The sequence below is a fragment of the Curcuma longa genome, chromosome 15, assembly GCF_044706935.1.
Source record: "Curcuma longa cultivar G26 ecotype Majalengka, Jawa Barat chromosome 15, ITB_CL_G26_1.1, whole genome shotgun sequence".
Taxonomy (NCBI): Eukaryota; Viridiplantae; Streptophyta; class Magnoliopsida; order Zingiberales; family Zingiberaceae; genus Curcuma; species Curcuma longa.
This window is the reverse complement of record NC_133875.1, coordinates 5350690-5364512: the sequence shown is the minus strand read 5'-3', so window position 1 is coordinate 5364512 and position 13823 is coordinate 5350690. Positions and strand designations below refer to the sequence as shown.

The following is a 13823-nucleotide window of genomic DNA, read 5'->3' as shown; positions in this document are numbered from 1 at the left end:
AGCAAGTAAAGTAATAGAGTAGGAAATCCAAATTAAAATTGGTCCATGAAAAAGATTAATAATTTATACCCATAAAAAAACTTTAGTTATTTACAAAATAATGATGAAAAAGTCAAATATCGATCTCTATTTTATTTTTCTAAAATAATCAACTCGAAATAAACCACAAGCTTACCATATATCGTTTTGCTCAATATATCGTGACGCGTAATATATCGGCCGATATGACATTGATAGAAGAAGGCGACACGTGGCCAAGTCAAAATCGAGAACACGTAATAACTCGTCTCTTCGAAGCCGCGTGTCCGAGAGACATGGGGCCCCGCCCGCTCATTTCCTGCTCCTCCTCGTCGATCTCCGCCACCACCACCACCGCCTCCTCCTCCTCCTCCTCCTCCTCCTCCTCCTCCCATGGGCGACTTCTAGGGTAAGGGTTTCCACCTCCTTCCGTGCTACCCTACCCTGCTCTCTCGCCACCCATGTCCTCCGCCTCTGTCCTCGTCATGCGTTGGTGGAAGAGCAACGGCAACCGTATCCTCTCCTCCCCCTTCCTTCGCCTTTTCGCCTTCGTCCTCTTCCTCTCCTCCGATGAGCAAGGGGTGGTCCAAGGATTCCTGCCTCTTCCCTTGGAGCAGCCGGGACAGAGATCCCCAGCTCACCCGCCAGCGCAAGCTCCGCCACCTCACCGACCTCCAAATCGATGCCTTGGCCCTCGAGGCTGATGCGTACGAATGTTCGAGTTCCAGGGACATGCCGGGCGCCACCAGAAATGTCGACGCCCTACCCTCCCGTTGCGCGTCCTCGCCCATGCTGTTGCCGCGTCCGCTCCCCCTTCCCGCTGCTTCGCGAGCTTCGGCCTCGGACCAGGATTTGGGATCCTCTCCGCGGCATTCGGTGGGACGCCCTCTGCGCTCTCCGTGGGAGAATTCGGACAGGGCGGAAGGTGACGGGAATGGAACGACCGCCGAGCCCTCGACCCTTGAGTTTTCGGTAGAAAGGTATTATTTTTGCTTGCTAAATATCTTTGCTTGAGATGTGTAATTGAGGGATCCTTGGGCATCAATTTTTTTTTCTTTTTGCCTTGCAAATTATTATCTTTATACGAAATCTTGGTTACTTTTTCTTTTAGTCTTAATGGTACCCAATGGAAAAACATTTATGCGAAACCTTATGAAGGAAACAATTTGCATTCTCTAAAATTTTTGAGGACCTTGAGGTTCTTAACGTTCTTAACATTGATATTGGAATCTTGCTTCTTATGATGCCTACTTCTTATTAAGCCCTTCTGTTGGTGTATTTTAAGCATTTGCCAACGTTTTTCAATAACTGCGAGCTGCTTCAGGAGAATAGATGTTTGTTTTTCTAGCTTACTCTTACTAAATATTAAGATAAAAAAAATTCCTTGGTATATAGTTATCCTAACTTTTGTACCAGTGCTACTATTTTCTGTAATAACTTTGATGTTATGCTTGTGAGTATTGGCATATCGCTTCTGTGGTGTCTCTAGGAGAGGATATGCTGGGGAAATTTTCTTAGTCTGAGGATATTATAGTATTAGAAACAAGAGATTCATTGTTCTTTTTTGTGTACAGCATGATTCTCTGGAAGTACAAGTAAATTTAACAGTTCTTCATGTTATTTAAAATCTTTTTTTGAGGAAGAGAAATAGTTATTTAAAATCTAACTTTACTAGTAGTGAATTGCTGAGATGTGAAAGAAAAAGATCACCAATTGCTGGTGTATGGCGTACTGGAATCTCCCTTTCTTTGCTTTCCAACAAAAGTACATCCATTTCAATGGAACATTTCAGTGCATATATTTCCACTTTTACTTAGAATTAGGAGATAAATCTCACTATAATGGCATTCAAATACCCAAGTTACTAGTTTCCCCTGGCCTTCGGATAAAATTACTCTCTCCCAAGACATTGTTTATCTCAACAATTTAATGCCCCCATTGAATCCTTGTATACTATTCAAAGCATAAATTTCACCCTTGATACTCTTTATTAAAAATAGTATTGGTTTTAGAGGGATTGCCTTGTTACTAAAAATCATTGAAGCAGTAAGGTGTTATTTAAGTCAAAGATTACAGTTTTTAGCTGCATTGAGGTGCTTGTGAACATTTGTAACCATGTTTAATGTCAGCCAGCCATATGGGTATGTTGGTGGAATGTAGAAAAACGAAGACAATTTCAAAGAAATGTGAGAAAATAAAAAAAGAGGATAAACATCTTAAAGCTTTAACTATTCTCTTAAGGCTATACATCGCCCTACATCACTCTAGCATTGCAATCGACATACATTGACACTAACCTAAAAAATTATTCTGACATTCTGTTTGTTTTTTTTCACTGCTTGTAGCTATTGAAACCCTTTACGCTACAAATTTTGTATGATCTTCAAAAGCATATGATTTGATAATTACTGAATATGTAATTTGCTTTTTCTTATGTTGTAAGAAATGTTTTTATTACTTAGGAAATATTTTTCTTATTTTCCTTTGTCTTTTGGTTTTGATATCGAGGAAATGTTGTTGACTCGCATTTGTTACTCTGCAAAGGTTAGCTTACCAGACTAATCCACAGAGTAGACAACATGTTGACAAGCCATCAAATCTGACAACAATTAGTTACCGGAGGAAAGAATTCCCAGATCCAAATTCTTCCAGTACTATGAACTTCAGGCTGAAGATTCCTGCTAAAACTGTTGCAATTGGTGATTTTGCAAGCCCTATTGCTAGCCCTATACGTAGCCCCAGGAGATTGAATAGTGCAGACAATTTGTCATCTGGCAAATGCAGTACAGGCCTTAAAGTGTCATCTGCACCAGAGATCTCTCCCATGGGTCTGGTGACAGCTTTTCTGTCAAAGACATCACCTGATAAAATGATTCATGGTCCTGAAATTTCTCCATTTTCTAGTCCAAACACTAAAAGTAATATATCAAAATCTAGAAATCCTAGTGGGCCTCCTTCACCCTTGCACACAAAGAAGTTCCCTGAGAGCTCTTCTAGACAACATGATAATGGTGGTAATGTGGAAGTGCACCCACTTCCTCTCCCTCCTGGGGCATCTCCTCCTTCACAATCAACTTTTTCTCATCAAAGTGCAGCAAAAGCAGAGGTGCTACACAAGACTAATCAGTGGCAGAAAGGAAAACTACTTGGAAGTGGAACTTTTGGTAATGTTTATGAAGCCACTAACAGGTACAGCACATTTGTGTTATTTTATAGTTGGAATTTAGTTCCTTTCTTCTTTTCCTTTTATGTAATTTATACACTTTAACAGGCATACTGGTGCTTTATGTGCGATGAAAGAAGTAAATATAATTCCTGATGATCCCAAATCAGCTGAATGCTTGAAGCAGTTGGAACAGGTTAGTTCTCAATATCATAGGTTGCATATATATCTACTTATAAACCATATTACCTTCTCATTGGTTATTTCATGCTCTATGCTAATTCCATAGACATTAATGGCTTTGTCTCAACCGCATGCCCTCTTCGCTATTCAGCTAATATTTCCAATTACATCTGATGATTTCACTTCATTGACATTGATTATTTGTGTTTGGCTAATTGATCAACCTTTGTTTCCCTTTTCCTGCAGGAAATAAAGTTTCTCAGTCAATTTAAGCATCCTAATATCGTTCAATACTATGGGACAGAAACAGTGAGCTTTGTTTATGGTTATCCTTAATCTTTTGTCTTTCTTTTTCACATCTTTATTTAAGAATTCAGTTTTGGATATGCAGATTGAGGATCGGCTGTACATTTATTTAGAGTATGTCCACCCTGGCTCAATTAATAAGTATGTTCAACAGCATTGTGGAGCTATGACTGAATCAGTGGTGCGCAATTTTACCCGTCATATTTTGAATGGGTTGATTTACTTGCATAGTAAAAACATCATGCACAGGTCAGTTTTCTGATGCTGGTGATCTCATTACATATATCTGGTGGTTCCTTTATTATATTTTGGGTGAACTTTGTTCACCCTTAATTGTTTTGAAAATAAATAAATTTTTGCTATTCCTCCAAGAGATTGTATGGCAACTCACAAATTCACAATTTAGTTAATTTAAATGTTGTCAGATGACTAATAAACTATATTCTAAAGTATCTTCCAATTTTGCAGATTCATTAGGCTCTTGTTGTTGATGTTTCTTCTAGATAAAGGAGAATGTTTTTCATGTTATAGTTCAATGCCCGGACTTGGGGACCACCCAAAAGAGTGCCTGCTGTTTTTGTTCAGTGTGAGGATCTTGGGTTGAATGTGATGAACTATTGTGATTAACATGTAACATAGAATGAGTCCAGGGAAAGTGATGTGGATTATGGTTTCTGTTATTCTTTGGAAAACAGTATGATATGGGTATTAGAGGCACTGATTGTGGAGAAACTAAAAGCAGCAGAGATTCCTTGTAGATTTGGTTTAAAAGTACAAGGTTAATGAGGGTTAGTGTTGTGCCTTGAACTAAATAGGTTAGGTATGATTAGAGAAATAGCTCAGAACTACTACTATCTCTGGGGATTTTTCATTACTAGACAATTACTTTATCGCGATGTCAGTGTTTTAAGGCTAGTTTTTCTAACCTTGAAGAAAAATGTAAATCTTCAGGTGCAAGAATAAATAATTATAACAATCTCAATGGTCATTTTCTGAAACTCACTAACATAAATGGAATTATGGATCTGTTTACGTGGGGCTTTCTTATGCTGCAGGTTATATTGCACTGTTAACATGACATGCTGTGTGCATGTCCTTTGTCATGTTCACATTTTCCTTTTCTGCTCCTATATCTATTTTGTGCTCCGGTTAGGTCTTGTAATTAATATGTTTCACTTTCCTTAGTGTCACTTTCTCATGGAGTAATTAGATCCTAAAACAAAACATATAATAATATCATAGACTCCTATCCACCAAAGGCCAGAAACTTGATCCCTTTTCTTTTCTTACCTATGCACTATAATGAACATTTGCAGTATAGATTGCCTGCAGGGATCTAATTTCTTAGTGGTTCTACTGCTCATTGATGAAAATTTTGATGATGCCATTTCCACAAGCATGTATCTATTAGCACGACATCATTATCTTTAAAATGCTTAATTGGGGACTTACTTTTTGATCATGCATTCTTTCGTTTTGAAGAGATATGTAGTTGCACATACTGTTGCGATCTGGCATACAATTTGATCATTTATATACGCTTTTATCAAATTTTAACCAACTTACTGTGTAAATAAAGAGGTATATTGTTTGGATTTTTTTTTTAAATATTCCATCTGTTATGATTTTAACAACATTTCATGCAAAAAGAGAAGTTGAACCATCTGTTGCTAGCAAGGTGCAAATTTTTGGCTTAGAAAACAAAAGCCCAGTATGTGCTCCTTTTTTGGCTGAAGACAGCCAATGTTTGATGGCTTCTGTATTTCAATTTATGGACACAAATTAAGCTACTAGATTTATATGCCACTAGTAACTTCACAGTATATATAATTGTTAAAGGAAATCCTTAATGTATGCCATTTTTGTTCAGGGAAACAGTGCATTATTTAGACATGTGACTCTAATCAGTAGTTCATTCCTACAGAGATATCAAAGGGGCAAATTTGCTTGTTGATGTGAATGGCGTTGTCAAGCTTGCTGATTTTGGGACGGCAAAACATGTAAGCTTATTTTTATGATTATAATTGAGCTACAATTTGTACACCAAGAATTATAGTTCTTTCTAATATGTGCTTTATACTTTAATATATATTTTCTGTGCTTTTTGGAGAGTAAATAATCTGATATCATGGAAGTACCTATGTTTTCTGGTTGTTGTTCCAGTCAATACTCAATATACAACTTGTTTTTGTCAGATGTAACACTAACTGCAGATTGCCGAATAGTGATTGAAAATTTTTTTGGATAGTTTGTGTCTCTTTGAATATTCTCTTATTTAAACAAATGAATCTTCTAGTTCTATGTAAGACTCAAAATGAAAATAATATCCAGAAAAAAATATTTGCTTTGGTAGTGATCAATGAAAAAGATTTTTGGCCAATATGGAAGCCCTTTGAAGAAGGGGAGTCTTGGCGTAACAGTAACATTGCTACTGTGTGATCTAGTTAGTGATCACGGATTCAAGTCGTGGAAATAGCCTTTTACAATGCAGGATAAGACTACGTATAATAGATCCTTCCCCGGCGGGACCTTTCATTGGTAGGAGCTTTGTGCATTGGACTGCTCCTTTTTTTAATGGAAGTCATTTGAACTTGAAAAGTGCTTCATCTGAGCCAATGATGTTTATCTTCAAGGTTCGGATTTTTAAAAATAAAATATAGAACCACAAAAAACTAAGAACATCAAAACATAAAAATGATCTACAAATAAAAATATCACAATGTAGATATTAAAATTCTATTATCTATTTAAAGTAAAATTGGTATAAATTAAATGAAAATAGTTACATAGAAATATCAAGTTGTACCTTGAAAAAATTATAATTTAGCTAAAACATGATAGATACGTGATTTTTTTTAAAATCCAGTTTTTAGATTTAATTTGGTCCAAATTTATGCTCAAATCTAATTTATGAAATTATGGAAGACAAACATTAATGACAAATATTTGTGAAAGCAGAAGCAAAAGATATAGCAAAACAGTGTGGTAAGATTGTAAAACATGATAAAAATATTTTAAGAGTAGGAAGAGCAGGAAAACCTAATCTGCATTACTTTGCTGGAATAAAAATTGACTATTTACTGTTGTCTACTTCCTTTCATTGTGCAAACATCGTTGTCAACAATTTTCATCTTCTTAAATGTTAAAATTTGTCATTGTTGTCGATTAACATAAATCTTGTTGTGGATTACTCTTGTAAATGCAATCTTGAAATCACATCAATGTTATAACCCTAGGGATTAGGGAGTAAAATATCAAGGATTTGAGTAGGATGAGAAGGCAAAGATAACAAGGAAATTTCTAAGGTGACAATAGTTTGATGTCCAACATGGAGAGCTTGAACCACATTGCACAAAGAAACTCTTCCTTTCACAATTCAGAGTTAACTAGCATGCTTTGAATAAAACATTAATCTTGTATCTTCATCTTTTCAACTACCAAGAGGTGAAGCCCAAATTAAGGATATAATTGAGCTACGTGAAACAAAATCCAAAATTAAGGAAAAGTGTTAGTCATTCTCTGATCAAACCACAGTTAGAATTTGAGTCCTGGTTTATTAAATACATTTACACAGCTAATGAGGTGCCTATGTGACACATTAGCTAATGTTTGTAATTTGACTTTTTTCTTTAATCAGTTAAGTGGAGCAGCACGTGCTCTTTCCTTGAAGGGTTCACCATATTGGATGGCTCCAGAGGTATATTTCTTTTTTCCTTCTTTTTTTTTTCTTCTCCAGCAACAGAATTCATTTTTTTGCTTCTATTTAGTAGTTTCAACTTGTATAAATTCTTCAATTGATGGCGTTCTTTGATAATTATCTTTTTTTCTGCTTGGTGATACTGAATTTGCTGGCATAAACAGAGAAGTTGTTTTGTTTAACTGTAGAAAAGCAGTGTCTTTACTGCCAAAATCTATATTATAACCAATATGAGTAAGCATCAACTGCAGATGAGTTTGGTTCTTGTAACTCTTTGTAAGGTTGCACCTTTGACAGGCTTGTGTAGATGAATAGGATAATAAGTACTTAAGGTTGTGTTTTGCTATATTTGATCAAAGCTCCTGAACTTTGTAATTTGAGGCAAAAACATTCTACCTGGCTTATGGTGATGGGCACAGCAGAAACATTAATACCTTTTCTGGGATGGCATACTGTTTGAGCATAAATACATGTGAAGTTGAAAGAACTAGTGTTAAGGCATTGACTTCCATTTTGTGCAGCAGCAGCCCGAATAGAAGCAAGAGAATGGATAACACAGATAACCTGCTAGAAGGAGAGAGGGCCATTTCCAAATGTCTTCAAATAATCTAAGGGCTAGTTTATCCCAAGATGAAAAAATTGGAGGGATGGATTGGTATTGATGCATCAATATTATTTAATTTATTCTTATGTTCACTTACTGTTTAGGGATGAAAAGGGATGTTTGACTTGCTCATATGTTCTGCTTGGGTCATTCAACATGCTCAGTTCATTCAGTTCACCCAAATTGATCTATGCACATGACATTTCCCTGCTCGCTCAAACTGATCGGCTAGCTTGGCTCACTTGAACCAATCGGCTAGCTTGACTTTGTATGGATCGATCATCTAGTTTGGTTTGCCCACACCGATCTACCTCATTGACCCACTCAAACCTCAAAATCGATTGGCCTATTTGAATTGATCAGTCATTTCAGCCACCCAACCCACTTGGATCAAGTGGCTCGCTTGGATTTTCCAGCTTGTTTTGCTTTTCTTGCTTGCTTAACCAACCCAACCCACCTAACTTGTCTAGCTCGCCCAAATCTACTGACCCACCTGACTCATCTAAGCTAACTAGCTTGCCTAGTCGACTTGACCTGCATAACCAGCCTGCTTAGCCCATACAAATCCGCCCAACCTGATCAAATTGATAGGCCCACTTAGTTCGCCCAGCCCGCGCAATTTGATTGGTTCACTTGGTACATCCAACCTACTAGCTCAGCGTGGCCAGATCAATTGGCTTACCCGACCTATCTGGGTCGTCTAACCTTGTTACATCGCTTGATTGCCTAGGTTGTCTGACCCACTTGTCTCGCCGTTGTGCCCATTGGGCCAACCACTCTTCAAGGTTGACGCTTGCAAGTTTAATGTGGTGGCTTAAGGATGTGGTTCAGTTCTGATGAGTCACAAATGGGTATTATTTGCAAGGAGTTTTGGATGGGTATATCTTGATAGTTGGTATTTAATTTCTGCTTAATTACGGTAGAACTAAAATGGTAAATAAAAGAGATCTCTCACCCATCCAAGTTCATCCTTTCTAAGAATATGTGAATAAAACACTAGAAATTATGAAAAATTTTGAAATTCCATTGTCTCTATTATCCACCACTCATTTTCCTTCCAAGTAAAAGGAGGCTCTAAGAGTAAATCTAAATTTTCTTTTGTAGTTAGAAGCCAGTGTTTGGCTGGAGCATATGTTTCCTATATTGATGTGTGTTTTCTAACATTTCAGAAATCGGAAGGGGTTATATTTGATCTCCTCAAAACATTAATTGCATATCAGAACTAAGTTTGCTCCTTCAGCATATGGTTTAGTAATGTCCTCTATCTGAACCCTATTTATCTTTCTACAGAGGATAATTTCTTCTGAACAGATGCAGAAGATTGCGGAAATTTTAGCTTCTAATCTAGTTTACTCCTCAGTTAATATTCACTTGGCAGCTCCTAAAACCAAAAGATTTTGTTTTTAACTCCAAATCTGTATTTCAATGATTGAAGCAATTGTCCAATATGTAACTCTTCTGAACCTTGAACCTGTTTTCCGTTGCAGATGTTGCAGGCTACTACGAACCAAGAAATTGGATATGATATTGCTGTTGACATTTGGAGTTTGGGTTGTACAATCATTGAGATGTTCACAGGGAAGCACCCATGGAGCAATCTAGATGGGGTGTGTATGCTTCTGATTTCAATTTTTTTTATACATCTGTTGCTTGTTGACTATGATGTGTTTGGTTCATGAAATGGAATAGATAAGGAATAAAATAGCTATTCATTGGGAATATAATTATTCTTTGTTTTGGTTTCATTGAATTGAATATACATAGAATAATATTCTTGTGTTTGCTTGGTAGGGATGTTATAAGAAATACATTAGTTTACACAATATAAATATTCCTATCTAAATAATTTGTTTGACTTTTCTTTACATGGTTTACCATATCGATCGGTGTCCATCTCAACTAACCTGATTGTCTTGACCTTGACTGGTCTAGTAGGTGTATCTGACCCTATTGTCCTATTCAGGCTAACTGCTCCATTTTGTCTTGTCCAGCCTGGGCACCCATTTGGGCCAATCGCCCCTGACTTTCACAATTGGTTCATCTAACCCAACTAATGTGACACTCTGAAACGACTCGACTAGTTTGTTTGGGTTGATCAATCCAACTCGACAACCTCGCCTGTCTCAACCTATCCAACCAATCTGCCTGCCCTACCAACCAAACTAGCCTGCCCCAAGTTATCCTGCACAATTTGCTTGTTCAACCCAAGCAGCCTGACACCCCTAACCAGCTCAACTAATCTGTCTCACCTAATCTACCTGACCAACCTAACTAGCCTACCTATCCCAATCGAACCAATAAGCCCATAGGGCTTATCTAACACTCCTAATCCATTTGCTTAGCTTGACCTAACTGACCCAATCAACTCACTAGACCTGTCTGATCCAACCAGCTTGCTTGACCCATTTGCTTGGTTCAGCTTGTCCACCCTAACCGACTTGATCACCCTGCCCGCCGCCAATAGATTCAACCGACCTGCTTACCTTGATCTTGCCAAGTAGCTTGTCAATCCAACCTGCTCTTGCAATTTGCCTAGCTCAATTAACCTAGTCGAACCAATGAATGTGTTATTTGAAGGATTAAATAACTACCTTTGAATTTAGAACAATTATTTCATGAGAATAAATATTTTAATTTGAAGGTTATTTTTGCAACCAAATAAAGGGAAGCTTAGCAGGTTAAAGGTGAAGCTCTAAGCTCTGTTTTCCTAGATGTACTTCTTTTTTCCTTAAATCATAATTAGTTTTGTTTGGTATGATTACAGCCTCAAGCAATGTTTAAGGTCCTCCTTGAAGATCCACCAATACCTGAAACATTGTCGAGTGAGGGCAAGCATTTTCTCCGACATTGCTTTCGTAGGAATCCTGCAGAGAGGCCAACTGCCAAAATGTTGCTTGACCATCCCTTTCTGCAAAATGCGAACCACTACAATCTTCATGGTTCTCTCCAGGTTTTTGCGGGGATTAAACTTGTGAGTTGCAGATCTTTTTTTTTTTTTTTGATGAATTGTTCTACCTGCATATTCTTTAGAATGCTTCATACATATCTGTTCTGACAGGATAATTCTATAAACCCAAAAGATAAAGGCAACTCCAATAGGGAACCATGCGTTAAAAGGAAACCAACCGTCAATGGGTAATCCTTTTGTGAACTTTTCAAGTAAAATCTTTATTGTATCATATCATACTGGAAACAACTCTGATTTTACTTGTACTCACAGTGACAACAAACATTCTCATAAGGAGTTCCCTGAGTCCGCTGCCTCCCGTCTTTCTACTAGTTCCACTGTCAAGGTTTTTCCTAGTTTATCCCCTCCTCGTTCGAGTTACACTGTGCCAGTTCGATCTGGTTCTTCAGCAAATACTCAGATTGAAGTGCAGTTCCATGCTGGAAATTTTCAATCCCGTGCATCGCTCAATCCTTATGTGGCGGAGGACAAAAGTCACTTATGATGTAGAGCAGCAATGCACCTGATGAAGTAAGAGGCTTGTCTATTAAGAAGGATTTCCAAGTCTAATCAAGGGAGTTGAAGAGGCTAATGTCATCTGAAGAAAATTAGGATTCATCAGAAGACTAACAATCAATAACCTCATAGCATTTGTTGAGCTAATGCTAAGTCAACGACCACATGATTCTTCTCCGAGTAAATACTAATCCCTAACCAATAAGGTTCATCAAGTGTTGATAAACTGGCTACATCCGCTGTACCGTGGGCAATGTCGGATGGGTACATGAAGCTCCATGTTGCCGCGCCGATCTTCATTGTTACAAGAAATCTTGTACTTGTACATCCAGTACATGGATGGGATGGGATGTGTATCTAATGTGTATTTTTGTCAACATCAGGAAAAACCTCACATATTGTTGTATATCGTCATCATACATACTATGCTGCCACCCAGTTATAGTTGAGTGAAAGCTGATACCTGCAAAATTTGCCAATATTTTTCATTTTGTCTCATCTATATTTGCTGTTGGTTTCTTATTCACTGTAAAAATTGATATCATAGTACAAGTACTGAGTTTTCTTGCCACCAAACATCAATTTATGCTTTATTTTCACTTGGGATTTCATTACTTGAGTTATATGATCTCATTACATTCATGGAATCTCCCATCATTGTTTCTGCAGTGGAGGAATCTTTAGATCAAGGCCTATGTTGACCCCATTGAAAGCTATTGGAGCATACATCCACAGTTCATCTGAGCTCAAGAGCTGCAACATGATTGCATTTAGGAGTAAGAGAGAAGAAACAACTCGCCGAACCTGCCTTCGAAAATGAGGTGCTCTTCTAATTGTTAGTTTTGCTTTTACTTACTTTGATTTGTAGCTGCAAAAACTTCACATAGTGGACAGCTTCCTCCAGCATTGTGCTAATGTCAACCTGTTAAAATAGCACCAAATAGCTTACCATTTTCGCCTTTTTGGATACATTGTAAAGTTGGAAATCAGTATCTGAAGCTTACCTTAGTTCCATTAGGAACCAGGTTCTGTAAAATTCTCAGTCTCTCATTGATTCTTTCCCTCCTTTTCTGTATTCAAAATATAGTAGTTGGCAGTAGAATATGTCCCAAGTAAGAACTTTGCCGCGAAGTTATAATACCAATTTGTTAGTGTCCTACAAAATGTGTGTCAATGTTACCTTTGCATATAGACTCTGGGGATTAGTTGATGGTTCTTCTTGATCCTCTGAGATGTAGCTGCAAGAGTTGAGAAAGTAACTGTTGCCATTGTCGTTGCCGCCTTCCTCGACACGGCTCCTAGTCCTCTTCGGGCCTCTCTTCAAAGTTACACTCTTTTTCCCCTACAATATTTTGATATGAGTCATCTAAATCCATAATTGACCAACAAGAGCCAGCTCGTTAGGCCATGAATGCATACACAATTTTCTTTCCTAATTGCTCGAGCTTTTCGCACTTACATTCGACGAAACTCGAGCCTTATCAGAGATGTCAACCTTTAGATTTCTCTTGGTCTTAAGCATTTGATCATGAAGAGGAGCAGGAACAATCTGTGGCGGATTCATGCAGGAGTACTCCTCAATCTCATTGCTACTGGCATCATCATAAAGCAAATGAGCCAAATCTCCAAATGCAGAGGTGGAAGAAATTGCTGGCTCTGGAGTTTGGCATCCCTCCATGAAGCAATCCATGGAAGGCAACAAAGCAACTCTATCTGATTCACTCAGATCATCAAAGCCATCATAGCCAAACTGTGGAGACCATGGCACGAATGGGAGCCTAAAGCCTGGATCATCATGGCGATAATCTTGCTCAGAAGAATGTGCCATTATTTTATGCACCTCCACCTCTCCAAAGTATGTGCTTAGAAGGAATGTGACTCAGGCATTTATACAAACAGGTGAAAGGCATGCTTAAGTGAGGTGTAGTTTACCCATTTAAGAACTAGTTCCTGTCGGCCATTGACTTTGTTGCTGATTGGATGAAGATGGAATGGCAAATGATTGGGAGATGAAGGAGGTTTGTGATTAACCGTGGCAAGAAGCTTTGAATGAGGGTAGGTGTAGGGTTTTCTTTGATTAAAGTAAGGATGGGAGACAAGAAAGAGGTGAGCATGATCATGGAGACAGAGATTCCAAGAGCTGGAATGTGTGAACTCATTGACATCTGAAGTACCAACAGCTAGAGATTGCTTTTTTGTTTTATCTTTTTTAATTTAGGGTTTTGAATAGGGGTGTAATCGAACTGAACCGAACCGAACAGTAAAAGGCTCGAGCTCGAGCTCGAGCTCGGTTCGTTTTCCCTAAGCTCAAGTTCGGCTCGAGTTCGATTCGAACTTTAATTCTTAAGCTCGAGTTTGGTTCGTAATGAAATTAAATAGTTCGCGAACG

At 38.0% G+C, this 13823-nt stretch overlaps 1 protein-coding gene and 1 pseudogene across 1 annotated transcript; one reads left to right on the top strand and one right to left on the bottom strand.

Annotated features, from left to right (window-relative positions):
* The first annotated feature begins 372 nt into the window (after positions 1-372).
* On the top strand, positions 373-11988 carry LOC141846272 (uncharacterized; annotated as a pseudogene).
* A 100-nt stretch (positions 11989-12088) lies between these two features.
* LOC141845828 (uncharacterized) lies at positions 12089-13379 on the bottom strand. The gene is made up of 5 exons (XM_074733831.1): positions 12894-13379; positions 12615-12776; positions 12439-12504; positions 12291-12356; positions 12089-12187 (listed from the first exon to the last, which is right to left on the bottom strand). Exons 1-5 carry the CDS (start codon positions 13260-13262, stop codon positions 12089-12091), a joined length of 762 nt encoding a protein of 253 aa, XP_074589932.1. The 5' UTR covers positions 13263-13379.
* Positions 13380-13823: the final 444 nt, after the last annotated feature.